The 21,596-nt window shown below is 38.6% G+C and overlaps 1 protein-coding gene across 1 annotated transcript in view; it reads left to right on the forward strand.

Moving 5' to 3' along the window:
- The window catches only part of EPHA3 (EPH receptor A3), a 75,956-nt gene that overhangs the window by 20,562 nt on the left and 33,798 nt on the right, over positions 1-21,596 (forward strand). Inside the window, exons 4-8 of the mRNA XM_009577926.1 lie at positions 5,940-6,102; positions 8,478-8,580; positions 9,045-9,112; positions 13,714-13,839; positions 20,223-20,408. Of these exons, the coding sequence (XP_009576221.1) occupies positions 5,940-6,102; positions 8,478-8,580; positions 9,045-9,112; positions 13,714-13,839; positions 20,223-20,408 (646 nt within the window). The remainder of the gene's footprint in view (positions 1-5,939; positions 6,103-8,477; positions 8,581-9,044; positions 9,113-13,713; positions 13,840-20,222; positions 20,409-21,596) is intronic.

Raw genomic sequence — 21,596 nt, forward strand, 5'->3', positions numbered from 1 at the left:
GCCATTTTTAGATTGGTCAGAGAGACCTTTTGATAGAACGTATTGCTACTGAAGTTGACAAACTTTGAAAAAGTGTCAGAAATAATTATTTAATTTAGCATTTACTAATGCTGTTCATATCTAGAACTCAGGTTTATATTTCATACGTACCAGGGAAGATGTGGTGCCAATATCCACTCAGAAACTGCTGTTAAAAAGACTCCATGGATATTCAGTTAATCTTTAGAAAGTTTTCTCATGGAGCTTACCAGTGGGACAGTGTGGTATTGATAGTTCACACCTGATCTCCAGCCAAAGAATGGGAATCGGAAGGCTGTATTCTAAAAAGAATTCTGCCAAATTAGTATGTCATCTGATTTTGGGTGGGGTTTTTTTGGTGAGCATTAGAACCTTCAAAGACCTTGGTAAAAATCTGGTCGTATGTAGTACTACTAATAAAAGGGGAAGAAGAAAGCTTCCTAAACATTTCAGTTCAGTTTCACCTTATAGAGCCGTTGCCTGTAGACTTTCACTTTTTTTCCCCCCCCCCTCTTATTTCAATGGGGACAGGATTAAGTCCAGATCCTGGGCTTGAGAAGTAAAAGAGAACAGGCTTATACCTCGGATTTGTACATCTTTATTATTTGTACATCCTCAGCACTGAAGGGACGCAGGAATTACTTAGGCTGTCTTGTTTCCAGGTTTTTTAAAGAAAAGAAAATAGATACTGCCTTTTAGTAAGGCTTGGAAGAGCTATTTACCTCACAAAGAGCCTATGCCTGAAAGATCCCAGAACTTCAGCCTGTTTTGGACAGGCCAGGTTATTTATCTGCATGATTAACTTGTCCTTCATTTGAGACCTACCTGGCTGCTCTTGCTGCCGTTGGCCGTACCTTTGTTTTCCAAGAGCTGCGGCAGCCCCGACTCAGCTCCACCTCCAGCCTCCCCAGGTAGAAGTCCTTGCGAGCAGCGCGGGGTGCAGGATGTAACGCACGGGTGTGTTGCACGTCGTGGCATTAGGGTGATCTCTCTGGCTTTAGTTGCTCCAAAGGGAAAGAATTTTTCCCCTTGTGTGCATTTAGTTCACTTTAATTGAACAACCGAGAAGTTTTACTTGTGTATTTAGTTTTTTTTGGTGTTTTGATCATCGTTCTGCACTGAAATTGGCTCGCTTTATTCAAGAAAATTGTCACCTTCCAGTACTGCTGTATGCACAGACTAGGCAGTCTTACGGAGCAACTGGTTGTCATAAGACAGCTTCATAAGACAACCCGTCTTACGAGGCTGATCTTGCACATGTGTTTCTTCCCTTTGAAGTTTGTGATCAAGAGCTCATATGCACCAGACAGCTCCTTAAACCAAGGAGCCAACTGCTTGACAATAAGAGCCAGACCATTTAGGGCAAAGGGGTTTTAAAAAGCAACCTTCTGACACCAGTGTTTTTAATGTGTGGTCTGCAGCGCCTTGGGGAGTCGGAAGCCTGTTCCTCAGGGTTTGTGAAAGGTAACTAAGCAAAGCAAATCTATTGTCAGGAGGCTTTAATCCATTGCCCTTTTTAGGTCTGCAATTTGAAAAAGGTTGGAAACTACTACTCTGTACATGTTAAACTTACCTGAGGTCAGAGCAGCCCATGCTGGACTGTTACTCTTCATTTCTTCTCCAAACACCTTTGGAAGATGCTGCTTTTCAGTCTGAGATCTCTAAGCAGCCCCCCTTCCCTCCTCTTTTGAAAAGAGAGCTTTCTTTTTAAACTGGTCTAATCCGCTTGATTTTCTGCTTCAGAAATCATCTTGGTTGTGCTCATCAAAAAACCACTGCTGTTAAGTGGCAGCTGCTGGGAAATAAACCCTTCACTGTTAGCAGTCTGGGTATTTCTCCTGACAGGTCATACCTGGTTGCTGGTAGATGATTTATGTTGAGCCGTTCTTTTCCTTCCTGCTTGTTTTTAATTGCCATACCTTTTGTAATCTCTTAGAAATTAATAAAATACAGCATTAATAGAGTAATACAGGTCAGCCCAATTCTGTCATACACCTTGTCCATGCAAATGTGGGGTTTTTACTTTGTTAGGTTGTTCTTAAATTTCAAAGAATACGTGATATTTATGGGCAATGCATGTTACTGATATTCAGGATGTTAGAATAGATTTGGAATAAAAATAGAATGTCCTGTGTCTAAATTATGATATCGTGTAGTTTTTCTAATGCATTATTGGCATAAATTATGTGGAAAATACTTATTTTCTGCAAGAGTAATTAATTAAGCTATTCAGGTTTTTTTCACCAGTGATTTCACTTGCATAACCAAGAGAGAATAGAGCTTTATGTGGTGTTTCTAGAGAAAGTAGGAGCTACAGTTTTGGGAAATTGTTTTGACTTTTTTGAATGAACCTATGGGGTTTTAATCCATAACATTACGAACTGAGAGTGACAGTTTTTCAGACTCACTGTTTGAAATAGAATTGTATTTTCTGTAAAAATCTATAGGGCCTGGTTCTGAGGCCCCAGTTACTATTTATTCAAAACATTTAAAAGAAATAAAATCCTCTTTCAGAGGAATACTGTATGGAACTTCTAGGCATTTATTTTTTATGGTAGGGTGTAACATTTTATGTTAAATTAATGGTACCAAATGACACCCCAGTTTAGTCCATCCATATAACGCTGTGCTGGATTTTAACTGTATCAGCCGTCAAAGAGTACATATAACAAAAGTCAGGTTTTTTTCTTACACAAGCAGATACTTTGTTTCCTCCTTGTCCTTGCTCACGTAATTATGTTCTGTGGAAAGAGTATCTTGTCATGCAAAAACCCCCATCTCCTAAATACCACACATAAACTATTAATTGCTTCATTGAAGTATGTGGCTTACAATTATGATAACTAAATCTCACACACTTTATTAAGGTGAAGTCTGCTGCAAACAATAAGAGAAATTTGATTGCAGTCTCACATTACTAAAATAGATTTGCTATTGCCATCATTGAAATTGTGTGCTCAGTAGACTGGTTAAAGCCAACAAATAAATAATGGTGTCTAGTTTGTGCTCTTTCTGAGGCTGAAAAAGTAAATTATATGCAAGCAAATGCACTTAGTTGCTCTTATTATTCTGGCTTTGAGGGTAGGTAGGCCACGAATACTCCATGAGGTTTGTAGGAACTGTCGTATCGACGAACAGTTCACGCCTGGCAATAAGGGGAAGCGGTATCAAGACTGTGGGTTCCTCCCGAAGATGTGTAGTCTGGTTCTGGCCTCTCAAGTGTACATGCAGCTGATGGAGAAAATGTTCTTCCTCATGTAATATAAACACTTACTGTGCTTATCTAGAAAAGGACATACCGTTCACTCTCACTAGTACTGCCACTATAAATGTTAAATGTGTCCAAAATATGTCTTTTGTAAAACATAGTTTAGAATTATAAAATGTCATTTGCAAATGAGACACTAACAGTAGTGGGATTTGCTTCCCAGTAAAGATTGTGTCTGGTAAACTATGCAGAAATATTCAGGAAGAATATGCTTTGTGCATCCAAGTTCAAATTTATCATCAGAGTGTTTCATTAAAGTTCTGCTTGGCAAAGACTGACTCTCCTTTTTGTATATTCCTTCTGCTTATGGCAGCTATAGTGGTGTATCTCTGAAGTTGTACTTCATCCCCAAGGAAGATAAACTTGGGCTTTTATGTGGTGTTTCCCTGATTTGATTACTAGTAACATAAAAAATGACTTACAAAATATGTGTGTAAAAAGCTTACCATAAGCTAAGATATCATGACATCCTCCATACCATTGTTTTAAAAGTTTATTTTCCAAGTTCCATTGTGGATTATTAAAGACAGGACCATGACTATATTTTCCCTTGCACATATGTATCTGCACAAGAAGGAAATGTTTGCATTTCATAAAAGCAGCCTGAAGTGAGATCAAAATGAATGTCCAGTCATAGCATACACAAAAGATTTTATGCTTTAAAGACAAGATTATTATGTCTTTGAAATTAAAATAGTTGCCTACATTCAGCTGAATGATGAGATAAGGAAAGCCTGTGAATTATAATACTGGGCCTTTGTTAGTTCAAAAATAAATAGTTTTACACAAACCTGTTAGCTCCTTGGGATGACTTCCTGTGAATTTTCTCCCCTGAATTTATAACAGAAAACTTTTTCAGAGAAGTATCAGGAAGCTATGAGGAGGTCCAATGCTGGTTTCCTTTTTATTTTTAGTGTGCAAAGAAAGTGGGCCATGGTAAACATTTTTATAGTCATTCTTTGAAGACTAGGTCCAGCTCACCCTATCTGAGGTTTTGATTCTGGATGGTAACTTATAGGCACCAGCTTAGCTGCTTTTTCTTCCCCTCCCCCCCTTCACTGTGATTACTCGTGTGCTTGATGTTGAATATTATGTGGAGAATCTGGCAATTTCCCTAACTACGGTGAAAATGCTTCTGTTTCTTTCTATATCAAAGACTGCCAAGAACAGGGTAGTTAGGCTTCTGTAGCACCAAAGTGAACAGTTTCCGATGTCCGCCTACTAACTTAGAATAAACCTAACCTCCTTACTCTAGACAGCACTGCAGAGCAAACATACTAAAACAACTCTAGTCACTTGAACTTTTCACATGAAGGTGAGCTGGCTTTGACAATGAGTGTGTTGAGTATTTTCCAACCTCTGTATTTGTGCATCGGCACTCTAGTGTTGTCAAAGTTAAAATGTCAGTACCTTGCAAGCTAATGCAATGCCATAAAACATAGTGGGAATTAGGTGAGACTGTTTGCATCCGACATGAACTTAACTCAGTTTCTGCTTTCAACCAAGCAAAACTCAATGGTTTTAGGTATTTCAGAGTGTTCAAAGTAAAAGGGCAGCATATGAAATCCTCACCATCTCCAGAATAAAAAAGTTCATGGTTGGGAACCTATACAACTGAGATTCTCACAGTTCCCCACATGTGTGGCTACTGTCCAAAATCTTTTCTGAGGCAGTTCCAGCTGCCATTTTTAGGAAGCCAAAAATGCTCTTTTGGTACAGGATGGCTTAAGTAAAATAAGCAATACCTCAGACTGCAAATGCATGCTTAAATTTTTAGACTGTGCTTACAGTGGGACTGAGACATACTTTTATCAGAATTAGCTTTTTACACAGTGTGAAGTGTATCCAAACTTACTAAATTACAAAATGGTCCATTTCTTATTTTACATAAAAAGTCGTTATGTCAGAAATGTGTGACTAGTAAGCAGAGTGTGGTTGTGAGCATATCATCTGTGCTGGACACACACCTTGCTCTTTAGCAAAGAGCAGTAAGGAGCAAACACAGGTTTCCTTTCTGGCTACTAAAGCCCAAGACTCATTCAGGAGCAAGGTCAGTGGGGTTTTGCCCAAATGAGGGTGGGCGCATCAACCTCATAGTTTTTATAGCATAATAGAAAACGAGTTATATTTGCCTGTTCGCAGAGCTGAGGCGAGGAGCCCGAGTGGAGTTTCTCTTCTGACTGTTACGAAGGTAAATACTGTCTTGTAAAATGCGAGGCAGTAAAAACTGCATCCTGCAATAGCTCTGCAGGGCCCTAAAATGTCTAATTTGGCCTGCTACAATTTCCAGTTCAGTGCAGTAGGCGAATCTGTTTTATGTTTTTTAAATAACTTTTTAATCTTCATTTTCTTGTTGTATTACAGACCATGGACAAAATGATGCAAAGCCATTTAATGAAATGTCATATACTCAGCATGTCTAGTATTTGATTTACAGCACAAGGCCATAGAAGCTCTAATGATGTAGATTTCTTGCTAATCAAAAGATTTTAGCTGATTGAAAATGAATGGCTGTACAAGCATTTGGCAGGCTATAAATATTCAAAAAATATGCCGGTGCTCTTCAGGTGATTTGTAGTAATTTTGTACCAACCACCTCTTGTTTCTGTTTTTTAGGGTGTGGTTTTAATCTGATAATTTCTCTTCCCAAAAGCAGGAACAAGAGACAAGCTATACTATTCTGAGAGCCAGGGGCACCAATGTTACCATCAGCGGCCTCAAACCTGATACCACCTACGTCTTCCAAATTCGAGCGCGAACTGCAGCTGGATATGGGACAAACAGCCGCAAGTTTGAATTTGAAACCAGTCCAGATTGTATGTATTTGTTCAAATGGTTTATACTGACATCCTGCCCAGTTTCTGACTTATTTGAATGGCTGCTTTCACTCCTTTTCTAGTTCAGTAAATGCGACTCGTAACTATTTACGATGTGTCTTTCTGGGTAGCGTTACTATATAACTTTATATGTTATCATTAAACTTGAAATGTGCTGTAAAGAGTATACCATGACTATCAGAGGTGGTATTTTCTTCCATTCCCTACCCGACCTCTGCCTTGTGCCAGAATCGATACCTTGCTAGACCACGGCTCCTGCCAAGGGAGGAAGTTTGATAGAAAAACAGATTCACAGCCTCACACTGTTCCAAGTTTGTGGCCTGAACCCTATGGACTATAAACCGCTGCTCCTAGAGAATTAATGTTATATTGGTCCATTACTCCTGTGGGTCGGTGTGTAATTCTCCACGCTACTGCGGAGCATTGCTGATGTCTCCTACATAGCCTTGAGATGGAACTAATAGGCACAGGCCGGGAAGGATGGTCATTCAGCTGAGTAGCTGGTCAGGGAGTTGGGCTGTTTGGGTCCCTTCTCCGCTCTGTCACTACGTTTCTGGGTGGCCTTGGGGAAGTTATTTACTGGTCTGGCACTCCTTTTTCTTTTCTCTAATGCCTAGATAATAACATTATTTAACTGATGACCTTATAGGTATCCTTTACAAGTTCTGCTGTTATATCAGAAAGACTCTTGATAGAGCTCGTAGTCTTAAATGTTACTTTCTCATCACTTGGTACTGTATAGTAAATCAGACCTTCTCTTTACTAGAACCTGCATCAAAAAGTCAGCTTTTGCTTAGGTACCCAGTTACCGATGTAGACTGATAATGCATAATCAAAAACTGTTTGCTTTTAGAGGTCGGGCTTTCACAGAAGACTCATATCTGCTGTTCAGAGTTATAACACAACTAAGGACTATAATTCTGATACACTTTCATAAGGCTTATTCACGTACTCATGATAAGGCTTGAGAATCCATGTTGTAAGAAGTGCTCTGCTAAAAGCAACGAATTTTTAACCAAGAAGAGTAGCGCCAAGCCAAATGGTCTTTCACTTGGCATCCATGTATCTTTGAGATATGTTATGTATTTCATCCCCACTTCTTCCTCCCCCATCTCATCTCTTATTCTGAAAAGCAAACAAGCTTCTTGTTTAAAAAAAATACTTACAAATCGCTGTTATGGTGATATGCAGCTTTGGCTTACTGGATGAAACTGGAACTCAAGATAGGACAAACAAGTACAGCAAGGAGAAAAAATCAGTTGCAGTGATAACAAATTTCGTATTTTAGAGGCTAATGAGTTTTCTCTGCAAAGTAATATTAAAAAAAAAAAAAGAAAAAAGTAGCTGTCCGAAAATGTAGAAGGTGACAGGAGACAGTGCACATCTCAATAATGAGCGTACAAGTAACACATATAGATAACAAAACACATAACTTTGTTCCTATTGCCAAGTTATCATAACTACATGAGTGCAGTTGTAGGTCTAGGATAGGCAGAGGCTTCTTCCCAAGGGGAATGGTGTGACTCCAAGCAGTCACGTATGTAGACTCTCTAATTTGCGGGGACCAGGAGTGCTAGCTTTCAGCTCAGTTTGGACAGCTAACTTGAAGCATAGCGCTGAGGAGCCTGATTCTGCTATGCTCAGCGAACTTCGAGAGGTGTCTGCTGAAGATTGTTCGTAACACCTAAGATCCAAAGGTGTCCTGTCATTGTATAGCAGTCTAGCATACCAAAGCTCCATGCTTAGGGACCACAGGGAAGCATCCAACGTAAGACAGAAAATAGCCCTTCTTTTTCCGATAGACATTGATTAACCATGAATAGTCCTTCTATCTGCTTCTGTGTGCCCTGGGTTTTCACAGCCTTCACGGGGATACTGTCAAGCTTAACTGGGAATCTTAATTCATTAAGGCACTTTCCATCACACAGAAGTGAGAGTAAGGGTGATGATTATTGACTGGCTGGGATTTCTTGCCAAGGAAAAATTCCTTACTGACCGTGACAAAATATATGTATGTCATGGTATGTATGTTTGTTTGTATTTACATATAAGTTTATATGTAAGTATCAGTTTATATGTAAGTAACAGCAGTTACTACAATCAGCAAGAGTAAAAATCGACAGTAGCAGAAACAACTTTGATAAATTGTCAAAGATGGCCGGAGTCTTTTGTTTTCTTCCCTTGTATTTATTTGTCTGATGAAAAATTACATAATAGATGAAATATTTGGCAGGAGACCAAATGCTTTATAGTGATGACTTTGTCTGTCTGTTCCCTGTATGAATGTCAATTGTCATGTAATCAATGCTACGTGTGGGGGGGGTTATTTATATATTTTTGTGTTAACTTTCCAGCATTCTCCATTTCCAGTGAGAATAGCCAGGTCGTAATGATTGCCATTTCAGCGGCAGTAGCCATTATTCTCCTCACAGTTGTGGTGTACGTCTTGATTGGGAGGTTAGTTTATCATCTGGTTTGTACATTTACTCCCGCTTCCATTTCCTCGAGAGGCCTTGATGGGCATGGCAAATTGGGTGTCGTCAGGCAGCAGCGTGGCTGGTTTGCACCTTCTCCTTTGTCCGCTGCCCGGGAGCTCCAAATACTGCTTCATGCTTGGTAATGAGCCCGCTAACGTTAGCAGCCCCAATCATGCAGCAGTTGTTAAAAAATGCTATAAACACATTCTTAGGCAATTGTAAAATTAAACTGTAGGGGTCAAAAACCAACAAATCCTCTCATTAGCCAATTTCCTCAAATTCCCTGAGAACATAACATGCCTCTATAGGGCACAGAGAACGTAAATATCATTAAACTTTCAAACAGGCATTTAATTGTGGAGGGAAAACATTTTATTCTGTTTCCACCTGCAGTTAACATATAAAATTCTCTATATTAATTTTTTTTTTCTCCGTTGCTTGTAGATTCTGTGGATACAAGAAGTCTAAACATGGCACTGATGAGAAAAGACTACATTTTGGGAATGGCCATTGTAAGTTACTGAAGCCTTTTAATGCTTCCAGATCTCTTGAATTCATCCCCTAGATAACTGGTATTTTTCAATTTAAAAAAAAAAAAGTCATACCTCACTTAAACCAAGGTGAAATTGGGAAGAGAATTCTCTCTTCTCTTGTGGGTAAGGAGATTTTCCCCAAACAATTATTCTTTGTTTCAAATTCTTTCATTTGTGTTCAGGTTAGCAATGAGCAAAACACCATTGTCTATGTTCAAACAATGCATGTGGTTAGCAGTATGATATTGATTCTGCTGTGCCTTACTGAAATGCAGAGTGTAACTTCAACTTCCTCATTATCAGCTATATAAAGTCTAAGAAATGGCATTTTTTTTCCCAAAGCAAAATATAAAATCAATGAAACCTATCTTGATGACTGCTGAAAGGACTGTGAAAATTGCTTGCTTGACGAAGTTGGTCCACTAATAATCAAGTTTGGAATTATTCTAAGCATAGGCTGAAAAGTGATTTGGAGTAGTTTCTTAATTTAAGAAAACTACTAAACAAGTGTCTCGCAAATTAATGGGATTTTTTAATCCATTTTTACAAACATGTTTTGTTCAAGTCCTGATTTCCCACTTGCAAGAATGAATATGTCTATGCTTTCTTTGGGTCTCATCCAGGACTAAGAAGAGAGCCTTTCTATTGACTTATGTCTCCTTTGTATCACAAAAATTGTATATAGTTAAGGATGTGAGATTTTGCTCATCCTGAGGAATCTGGGCTACTTTGAAACATGTTCAAAAGCCTATCTATTTCTGATGTTTGTGTACCTATTTTTAATAAGGCTAAATGGGGCTTTGTTCATGGCTACTCTGGGTCGTTTGGTTGTGCCCTTGAAAGGAACAGCATGGAGCAAGATCCCATCCAGGAGGTGCTCAGGGAAAGAAGTGTTGATTTTCTGAGACCAGGCACGTGTCCTGGCTGGAGGGAAATGTCATCCTGCAGTATTTCAGCTCTTCTCTGATCCTGGATCCTCTCTGCAATGTGCATAACCCTGCAGCACTTCCCCACAGCAGAGGAACTGTGGATCGTGAAGACTAGATCACAGTCAAAGCTCCATCCATATACCCTCTTTAAAATAGAAATAAATTAGTTTTGGAGCAGAAGAAGCTGAGGGGAGAGGAAGGTGATAGTTTAAAATTCCTGATCGGGAGTCCAGGGGATTCTTGGTTTTTTGTTACTGCATTTTGGATTTTTTTTCATCTTTACAGGGCAAGGATAACACCCTTCATAAACACCAAGACTGGAAATTCCTTTTTTTCACCCACAGAATTCTTGGTGTCTAATGAGCATGGTTTTAATAAGAAGCAGTAGTTTGTCTTCAAAACTGTTTCAGCTCCAGAAAAATATCCTGCTACACCACATAAACCATGTTGAACCGTGTATTTCTATTGCTTAGCATGTTGTAAGGTTACTGTACGTGGTTTTTTTGCACACAACAGTGGCGCTGTACCATCTGCAAGAAAAGAACTGTTGGTACCATAATCAGATGCCTCCCCACCAAATATAATCGAATTAAGATTTTAATGAGAGATTTACCTGCAGTAGTTGGAAATTAGAACTACTTCCTAATCCCCGTGACAATGGAGTAACTGTTCTCTGACTGTTCATATTATTATTTTAAGTTTGGAGCCCCTCCTTATCTCCAGAGAGCCGTGAGCATGCATATCCACAACACGTGTGCTCCTTCCCCGGCACTGTCAGGGGATACACAAGCTGTAACAGTGGGGTTGCTTCGTGCAGCCCAACAACCGCTAACCAACTAGTCTCAAAAAAATCTATGCGGTTACATGTGGCCCGTAGAATTAATGCTTCATCATCCAAACTTAATGAGGTTATAAAATAAAAACAGCCAGTAAAATAAGTGTCACAGACAAATAACAGGTCAGTATTTGCTGTCCTTACTCCCACACAATGGAAAGTTGCAATCACTATTCTTAAACATGTCAGTGCTGTTAAATTCCTGTGGATTAAATTGCTTTTAATTTGGCTTTAGATATTTATGTACTGTTTTCTGAGTAGTGCCATGCTGATTCACTGTGTAGTAAGAACAGAGCCGATCATGGACCTGGTATTTCTGTTAGAAATTCTTGAAAATTATTTATTGATTTTGCAGATATTTATCTGCTAGGATTTGTATGTATGTACGTGTGTGGCTGTTGAAACTTTATTCTACTAAATTACAGTCTTTCTCAAAGAATAAGAAAATTGCTCCTATGAACTAAAAAAGGATAAAGTAACTTCCATGGCTGTCGTAAACTTTCAGCATCTTAAATACAGCAGCTGGTTTATTTCAGTCAGTTTATTCTGAATTACTTTAAAAAAGGCTCCAGCCATGAACTATTCCCTGCAGCCTTATTACAAATCCTATAATATTACTTCAAAGGAGCAAAAATGTTTCACCTCCTCAGATCCTCTCCCTTTGCCTTCTTTGGCTAGGCCCTTTTTATTTTTTTGCTACCTTTAGGGCAATTCATGCTGTTAAAATGAAAATGTAAATTATTATGTTTGCACAGAATGAGCTGTAAAGTAGTACAGCTTAACACATGTGCATGTGTTTATTATCTGTTTTTCATGACAGAACCCAGTTACTATACAGGCTGCCCTTAATTATTGGTGTGAAGGGATTATTCTCCTTGCAGTCACCATCACCTGATCTTGGGAACCTCTGGGGTCAGCATTAAAAATCTGCAGCCAAAAACCCCACAGTGCAGAAGCTTTTAATTGTTGTTATTTTTATTGGGGGTATGAGGGAGCCTGTAATGTACATTCAGCATGGATGGAAAGGAGCATTTACAAGATTTTTAACCAACAGCAATATACAGCCAATTACTTTTTGTTTTACTTGCAAGTAATTCTGTAATCATCAGGCTCTTGAAGGAAACACAGTCGGCATTTAATGCCACGCACACGCAGCCCTTGTGTTAAGAGCATGGCTCTTAGTTTGCATTGTTTTCGAGGCAATTAGCTTGGGAACTCAGTTTTATCATTTCTTTCTCAATTCTGAGGCCAATAAATCTCCATTAAATTATTTCTTTTTTTTACATACACTTGGGATTGTTTGACGAAACAATGGTGTGCTCTAACTAATGGCCCAAAAGGTATTTTTTTCCCATCTGTGTAACCCCAGCAAAAAAGGTTTAACTATTCTAGCCGTCAACAAATTCAGTACTTAAAGGGGGCTTATAAGAAAGATGGCAGCAAACTTTTTAGCAGGACCTGTTGCGACAGGGCAAGGGGGAATGGTTTTAAACTAAAAGAGGGTAGATTTAGACTAGATATAAGGAAGAAATTTTTTACAAAGAGGGTGGTGAAATACTGGAACAGGTTGCCCAGAGAGGTGGTGGATGCCCCATCCCTGGGGACATTCAAGGTCAGGTTGGACGGGGCTCTGAGCAACCTGATCTAGTTGAAGATGACCCTGCCCATGGCAAGGGGGTTGGACTAGATGACCTTTAAAGGTCCCTTCAACCCAAACCATCCTATGATTCTATGATTCTAAATTGATGCAGTATAATAATGCCAAGCTGGAAAGGATATTCCTGAGTGGGTTATGGCAGTGTTTGTAGGAGGAGTTAATATCTTTTACAAGACCAACTGCTACAGTTAGGAAACGCCAGAATACATGTCCAGGAATGCAGGTTTTGTGTCAGAAGCAGAAAACTTCAAGCTGGACGTGACGGTTATTTCACTTTTTGTTAACAAAGTATCTTCGTGTTCTAAAATGAATACAGAGGCAGGCACACAAGGTACCAGGTACAAGCACAAGCAGAGCCTTGAGCCAGGGAGGGGGTATGAGGCTATGCTTTGCCTTCAGCATCTCTGGAGAGAAAGGTTGGGAATGATAATATGTTCCTGCCACCCCCAGTCCTGCTGGAGGAAGAGCTGTGGAGAGCTTCAAACTGCCCTTAAAAGCATTCAGTCGTCCGAACTAGCGCTTGCCCCGGGCAAACAGAACAATCCCTGGCCAGGAAACTGGGGGTGGGGACAAAACGATAACATGGATGTTAGGGTAACCGAGCCCTAGAACCAGACTTTAATAAGAAGAACAACTGGCTGCCATCCATGTATGTACTAGCAGAGGGATTGAGGTAGAGGTGCATTTGTTCATGTATAATTTTCTTTACTTATGCATCTTGTTGGAAGACTCGGAAAGAAAAAGTTCGAGTTAATGTGCTCTCCTTAATATATTCCTAAAAACTTTTCAGGTTGACAGTAGCATCACACATTTTGTTCCTTGCCTTTTTGTTGTTACCTTGAAAGAGACAATATAAGCCAGCATCTAAATGTAGCAAGCTGGGAGGGGTGGGTAGTATTTTAATACTTGAAAAACAGTTAAATATGGCAAGTGCAGATATATTTAAAATTGGTTTTCAGACTTCTGTGCAATAACTACATTAGTGTCTCTGGTTTCACTCTATATTAAGATTCCTGAAGACCCATCAAAAGCAGTTTGATTTGAAGAAGCAGTATACCTTTTTCTTCTATTGATTTGGTTTCTATTGTCTCATGAGCTTTCTTTAGAAGGATTAATTAAGTCTAAGTAACATTTTCTCTCTGAATTTGTTTTTACACAGTAAAACTCCCAGGCCTGAGAACTTACGTAGATCCGCATACATATGAGGATCCCAATCAAGCTGTGCATGAATTTGCCAAGGAACTAGATGCTTCTAATATATCCATTGATAAAGTAGTTGGAGCAGGTAATGACCATCAAATATATTGAACTAAAGATAACTTTTTGCTGTATGTACTGGTTTACATCTTTGGGTTTATATTTGTGTCTGGAAGGGAAACATTCTAAAGTCTTCGAATTAGTAGGTCATATTTACAGCTGACTTCGGTGCATATGAAAAGATAAGGGCACATAGTTCTATTTTTTTTCCCCACAGAAAGCAAATAGCAGGACAGTTTTTCAAAGGACACCCATCAGCCCACACTTGAACGCAGCACTGTTGGGAGTGAAAAAGGAGTTCAACCTCACTTCTATGTTTCTCTTTAAAATCTGCCAGCACAGAAAATGGTATCAACTGTGAAGACGTTTTCTTTTTTTCCCTTAAAAGGATTGCTGACTATCATGCCTTCAGTGATACCACAAACTCATTTCATACCAGTCACCACGCATCCATCAGACTGCAATGATCTTTGGTCATTGGATTGATTTTGGTCACTGCTTTGGATTTGAATTATCGATTTAGGAGGAAAGGGTTGTCTGTCTAATAACTGATTGTCTGAGCCATACAGACGCCATAGATTGTTGGATTTACAGAAAACAAACTGTCGAAATGAGCAGATTTTGTAGCAGAGGGGCCAGATTACAGAAAGTCTCATCACACTGAGTTGTCCATGTTGCAATGCAGCATGTAGTTCCTGATAGGATGTGTGCTTGCTCCTTGAAGTGAAGTGGCAGATTGTCTCATCGAGTCAGAAGATCATGAAGTGTCAGCTTTCCTGCTAAATTAAAGCATTTGTGAGAAATACTATTGATTTTTAATCTATTGAAAATTACTAGTTCTTCTATTATTGATTTTTTGCTCCTGTCTAAATTTACTATTTGAATTAAAAACATGAGATGTGAGACAGACAGACTCCTAGTGCACAGCAAAAGATTTTCATTTGGAAAAAAATGTAGAACCAAACTACTGTACTCAGTGCACCTCCTGAATCACCCAGTAAAAAGAAACAGCAGTATCCTCTCTTACTGCAGCTACTCAACTGCTTGTATGAAGTTAGGTTATCTTCTGCAAAGGCAGAATTTTTGTTCCTTGCTGGTTTTAATTTTGCCCCACAAGAGTGCACTGTTCTCCATTATCTTCAGTCAAGGCAGCAAAGCTCTGCTTACTGCACATAATAGAGAATTAATATGGGGATATAGGAGGGGGTTACTGAAAAGCTAAGTCCAAGAGCAGTATGTTTCCTTATAAGACTTTCAGGAGCCTTCGTTCACAAATGTAAGCTTTCTAAACTTGGGCTGTATGCAGTATATGAATCTAGAAAACAAATTAATAAGAATCAATGATATGTCATATTTTATAGCTCATTGTTCTGACCTATTTTTAATCAGAATGCACATGAGAATGAGAGGTAAACCAAAATTTGCCAAATATGGCATCTGAAAATGGAGGAAGAGTTTTCTGAGAGGCTTCAAAAAAGGGATATGTCCTAAACAAGTCAGGTGTTTAAAAAATAAGTCCCTTTGCTCCACTCCACTTCAGTGAAAGTGACAGTAGGTTCCTGCAGGTCCTCTACATTGAAGCTCAGACTCAAGATATAATAAAGCCATTTGTTGGAGACCATGACTCAGATTCATGTAGCCTAAGCTACATATGGCATTACAGTTAACATTTCCTATTAGCAGTTGCCAGAGATGCCAACAGGAAGAGCCAGGCAGGGAAGAACAGAGAAAATCAGGCTATAGAGTGCTGGGAGCTTCCAAAATGCATTTGCAGCATCACTTTACGCTGCTGTCACGTTCAGCATGTGGTAGCTTTTGCATTCAGAGTGAGTGCCTCCAAGGCTGCTTCTGCAGAACACTTCTTTCCTCCCCAAAAGCAGAAAGGCATTTCCTGTCTCTTACTGAGTCAATGACTTATTTGAGTGAACGACTGGTCTTTTCCTGCCCTTCTCCTTTACAAGTGCAAGTGTGAATGAAATTATAAAAAGACAGTGATTTGAGAAGAAGGGATTCATTTAACTGCATTGAAGTGTGACGTAAGTAATGAGACCTTCAAGTCAGGCAAGTAATCTTGATATTCTGAGGTACTTTTCCAAGTAGTTTTTCACAGCTTTAGCCAGAAGTCTCTGAGAATAGAGAGCAGCCTACATAGCTTTGAAAACATACCCAAATGCAATAAGGAAATACTCTTGTCCAAAAGAACCTCAAGAAAAACACAAGGGATTTTGGTGGGAGGCTAAGCGTAAGAAAATTGAGGTCAGGAGCCACTTTTTCAGATTTTTCTTTACAGTAATTCTTTCTTTTAAAACAACTCACTTGTTTTTATGGATCTGGTTCAGCAAACCACTTAAGAACTTTAAATCCAATTGGATAGCAAGAGAATACTACAGAAAGTACTTTCTTGATTTGGGATAGATTTAAGTATCTGCTTTGCTGAACGTGAAAGCAAGCATTTGCTTTTCTTTCAAAGTTTAAACATGCTTATAGCATAACATCTTGATCAAAGTATTTCTAAAGTTTAGGGGCTACCTGTCCATGAACTTATTGTAAAGGTTTGCAGTATCTCAGTGAGGGCTTGTAGAACGTTGCTGAGGTTCACGAGGTTTGTGAAACATTCAGCTTAGGTGCCTCTCCAACTTCAAGGGAGTTCTGTGCACAGCAGTACAATCATGATTTAAAACACAGCAAAGTAAAGGGAGTAGCTAATTTCACAGAGTCATCTTTTACTTGTCCCCTGGGTCTAAATGCACAGCAAATGCCATTCACTGATGCACTAAGTAGCCTATTTAAAAAGAAATTAAGATCTCCTGAAGAGAGATCTTTATATCATGAACAGCCCTCCTAATAATTATCTATTTGCTTTCCACATGTAAGTAGACATATCAGTCTGCAGGGCAGGTTGTACAATGTTTATGTGTGTAGCATAATTAAAAATAAACACTTCAGAAAGGCTTTAGATGAAAAGCCATCAACCTCATTTCTTAAAATCAGTGCCAGGTTTTCCACCTTCCAACTCGAACACAAGTCCTTATTCCTCCTAAACAACATCTGATGAGATCCAGTCCCTTTCTTACTGGGACCATATAATAACGATTTGCAGGAAAGAGATGTAGTGTAACTGCATGTCACTATGGGTGTTGACCAGATAGACTTATGTAGCATCCATACTGCCCTGTATATGAAAGAACCAAAGATTAACGTAGTTGGGCTGCCCACTGAGCTTTTTCCAGCAAAATCATTTTCCAAGAAAGTAAACCCATTTTATATTCACGGACAGCAGTAAGCTCCATTGCTATGAAGGGTCCAACTTTTAGTCTCTTGCAGCATCCACTGGCCTCGAGGCACTTGGGTGATTAATTGGATTCCACAAGTTCTAAATTGTGCAGCCATGGCTAAACGGGACTGTGTTGATGGACATGAGCCGTAACCTTTTCCTTCCCAAAAGTCAAACAAACATCAGATATACAATTCCGGTCAGAAATGAAGGGTTGATTGCTGGACTGCTTGCTGAAATCATAGCTATAGTCTCCGTTGATAGTAACTGAACAATAGTTTTAAGAGGTTAGCTTGTTATAGCTTTTTGGACCATTAAGACATAGAGAAAAGGGAATACAAAGCTGGACATTACAAGATTTATTTCAAGCACTTTTTTCCCTTCCTTCTGTTCATCCTTCAAGATGTGCTTTGTTCTTCCCCTTTGTGGTGCTCTGACAGTATTGAGCTGGGGTTAGTAGTTGAACAGAAGCAGTGTTTGCTCTTGGTAAAGCATACTAGTCACTTTGGCCTGCGGAGGTTGGATATTTTTAATTAAGAAGTCTGAACAGAACTCAACACCCATTAGTTACTAGTAATAGGTTTTACAATTCATTTTCTGAGCTGCTGCCTGTCTTGGCAGTCTGAAATACAAATAGTGTTAGAAACAATGGATGTAATGTAAGTGCTATTTTAGTAGTATATATGTATATAAAGATATACCCTGGTTTTAATTTTTTTGGTTATTACATTAATAGCACAGTACGTTGCCTAGAAGATGAAGCAGCTAAGCAAGTTGTGATAAGATAAGGTGACATTCACTTCTATATTGTTGACTCAAATCTAGCCTGGATTAGCAACAGAGAAAGGTCATTGCCCTGTCACACATTTGTTCAGTTTTTTTGGTTAAATTGGCTGTCTAACAGAGAAACCTTGAAAAAAAAAAGCTGCAAAGTGACCTCAAGAGGTCATTAAGTCCACACCCTTGCCCAAAACAGAACTTGTTAGGTACCATTTTTGACAGATGCTTATTCTTTACAATCTCCAAGATAAGAGAGTTTATTGTCACCCTAAAAAATCTTTTGTACTGTCCAAGTATCCTTACTGTTAGAATTTTTTTCCTGATCTAACTGACCTTTATTGTAATTTGAAACTATTCTTTGGTTTGTCTCTTGGCAAAAGGAGTTGGTGTCCATCTTATTTATAACCATAATTTTGATAAGCCAAAAATATTGTCATGTCTCTTCTCATTCTTTGTTGTGTATAAATAATACCAATTCCTTGAGCTTTGAACATGAACACACAGCCCTGACTTTTAAGATCCTGGTCATTGTTATTGTTCCCTTTATCATTTCTGAATTGCAGTGCCACAAATGGGACATGGACTCTAATGCCAGCCATATTGGTGGCAAGTTGATGAAAGAATAATTTCAATTTGCAGATAAATGGGCTGAATGTAACATGTAAAATGTATCCCATGTGGTATCACGTCTGAAGTCAATGGTGAAGGGCTGGCAACCCATTACACATTCTGAGCATTAAATCTATGAAGAGCAACATGATTTCAGTTTGCCTATTATTTCTGCCAGTTTTGGTCATTTTTTGTTTTCACAGATGTTGCTTAATGTAAACAATCAGCTGCAGAGATAAAGAAAGCATCACTGTGGGCAAATGAGCTCCAAGAGCCTTTGCTCTTTAGAGGCATAGTAATGCTATTGCATTTAGGATTATTACACATTAAGTTGGGAAAAGCTCATATGTAAGCTGTATAATCACTCTATCACTCACAAATAAAAACTAAATTCCCAGTTTGCATAAAAATGATGCCAGCTAGATTTAGATTTATAGGGCTTGTTTGTTTCCAAGTCAAACTTTCTATACAAGGCCACTTGACAAAATACGGCATATGAGGGGCTATTTATATTTAGATCTCATGTATTTTGACAAAAGAACCTGAAGAGGCATGTATTGTTGGAGAATGAGTGTTAAAGCCCTCCAGCAACATCCTCTAGTTTCTTGAAAGAAAAAAAAACACAAAACATAACACCTTTCTTTTCTTCTCTGTTCAGTAAAGTGTTTTCCTTGTCTTTAAATATAAATAAACATGTAGGACAATTCTTGCCATCATATTTCTTGTATATTTTATCCATTGTCTGTTTTTATTGTATTTTTCATTATTTCAATTATTTTATCGTTAAGACAAGGAGACAAAAAGTTGCTACTGTAATTTTAACTGGGATGTTGTGTGTGCAGTTTATTGTGTCATATGAAATCTAAGATTGTTGGATAATTGGGAATCAAAAGTCAGTTGCTGCTCAAATGTTTTTTAAGATACTGAAACTTCCTTATATGGTTTATGTAATCATTAGTTGAATACAGACATTTTCAAGTGAGATGCTTTCTTCCAGCAATTTGTCAACATATTTAATACTTGCTCATTTGAATAAGAGATAAGATAATTTTCCCTGTGCACTCTTCTTGGATGTTACATAGCAAAGGATAAACCACATTGTATAAAAGTAAACATCCACGGATACCTGCCATTTTCTAGTTAGGGATCTCGCACAATATACAGTGGGCACGATATTCATGGTGGACTATCAGGTCCCATAGTGACAATATATATTTGCGTGATTAGATCCATCTGAATAATGTCAGAACAAAGATAATCTGTATGGATTCCTTTTTTCTTTTCAGCTGTGTAGATAAATTCATTTGATATGAATTATCTTGCTACTTTAATTGAAATAAGTAAAAGAATTGGGAACTGTACTGGTTTTGGTAGAAATGAACAGTCTAATATTCACAAGGATGCATGACTATTCTGATACTTCTGCATTAATCAGTTAGCCCTTCTACTATTGTCTCAAAGTGCATCAACTGAAACAAAAAGGGAATTTTCTGTTGACGTTTATGCATTCCTCTGCTCTGCAGTCATCTGGATATGCAGTGTAAATAAGTGACATTGTCCAGTTGACAGCTGGAGAACCCAAGCATGGAAATGTTAAGTAGTTGTCCGAAGGCCTCTCTTGGAGCTCCGGTCTGCGGCCCACCAGTAAACATCACACTTCAGGGACTTTTGCTGAACGCTAAGTCTTCTTTCTTAAATCCCCATGAAATAACTACATTTCATCTTTTGTCATTTTTCCACTTTTTTAGGGGAATTTGGAGAAGTGTGCAGTGGGCGCCTAAAGCTGCCTTCTAAAAAGGAAATTTCAGTGGCTATCAAAACCCTGAAAGTTGGCTACACAGAAAAACAGAGGAGGGACTTCCTGGGAGAAGCAAGCATCATGGGACAGTTTGACCACCCTAATATCATTCGATTAGAGGGAGTCGTCACTAAAAGTAAGATATGACAGGGGCATCTGTTTTGCATGGGAAGTGTCACTGGAGGTCCCTTCCACCCTAAATTATTCTGTGACTCTCTGATCTTTCAAGAAAGAGCAAAAGCAAATAAAAAACTGAATCATCCATGTTTATGCTCTGCAAACTCTTCTAGAAATGTTTATGTTATAACCCTGTTAATATGTACCAAATATCCTTATAAAGAGGTAACAGCGGAAACACATACCTTGGCTTTTGCAATGTATATTGTATTTCCTCGAAAGCAGGGAAAAAACTGCCCGTGTGCAAGCACCAGCTGAACCCACGCTGATGGATCCAAGAAGAATGGTGTCGGAGGAAATTGCCCACAGTGCAGCTGCAGGACCTTCACTGTCCTGCTGCTCTCAGGCCGCCAAGAACTTAAAAACAGTACCCCGGGTTAATGAGATGGGAAAAATTGGGAAACAAAAATGATCTGCTTGAAAAAAATATAGAGAACTTGGAGAAAAAGGAGCATTTCTGAAGAACAGTGCAACTCAGTAATAAACTGGCAGCTTTAATAAACTCCAGAGCTGCAAATTGCTACAAAGCGGCCAAGAGGCACTTGCTGATAATCTGTTAGGAGTCGTGGAGTCTGATGTCCTAAGGTTTCCTAATTGCACTGAAGCAATATGTTCTGCTTCCAACTAAATCGTTAGATTTTATCATTAGCACAAATTAATGAACAGCATACCTGGCTACAGCAACTTATACTAGTATATTAATAAATAAGTCCGAACTTTTTCCTACATGGTTTTCATGCAGGGAAAATACTCCATGTGGTATTCAGTATGTACCAGAATGGGGCATTTTAAAGATTCTGATCCTCTAGAATTTATATCTCTCAAAAAAAATCTCAAAAAAAAATCTACTTACTATTAACTAAGCTGTTAGTAGTAAAATTGATTTTATTTCTTTGATAATATTTATATTTTTACTAATAGACATTTTCTAAATCTGCCTTTGGGTGTTTTTGTTGTGGGTTTGGTTTTGGTTTTATTTAAAGCATGTTTTTGCCTATGTTTATGACAACAAATCACCTTCTTGTTTTGAGACAAAAATATAACTGAAAACTCCATCCACGTTCAGTACCTTCCTGGAAAAGTAACATATTTGAAGAACCCTCCCCAGCTCCACTTCCGTTAAGATAACAGCAAGTTGTAGCAGGCA

This window comes from Fulmarus glacialis, unplaced genomic scaffold (assembly GCF_000690835.1).
Source record: "Fulmarus glacialis isolate BGI_N327 unplaced genomic scaffold, ASM69083v1 scaffold18075, whole genome shotgun sequence".
In the NCBI taxonomy this organism is placed as follows: domain Eukaryota; kingdom Metazoa; phylum Chordata; class Aves; order Procellariiformes; family Procellariidae; genus Fulmarus; species Fulmarus glacialis.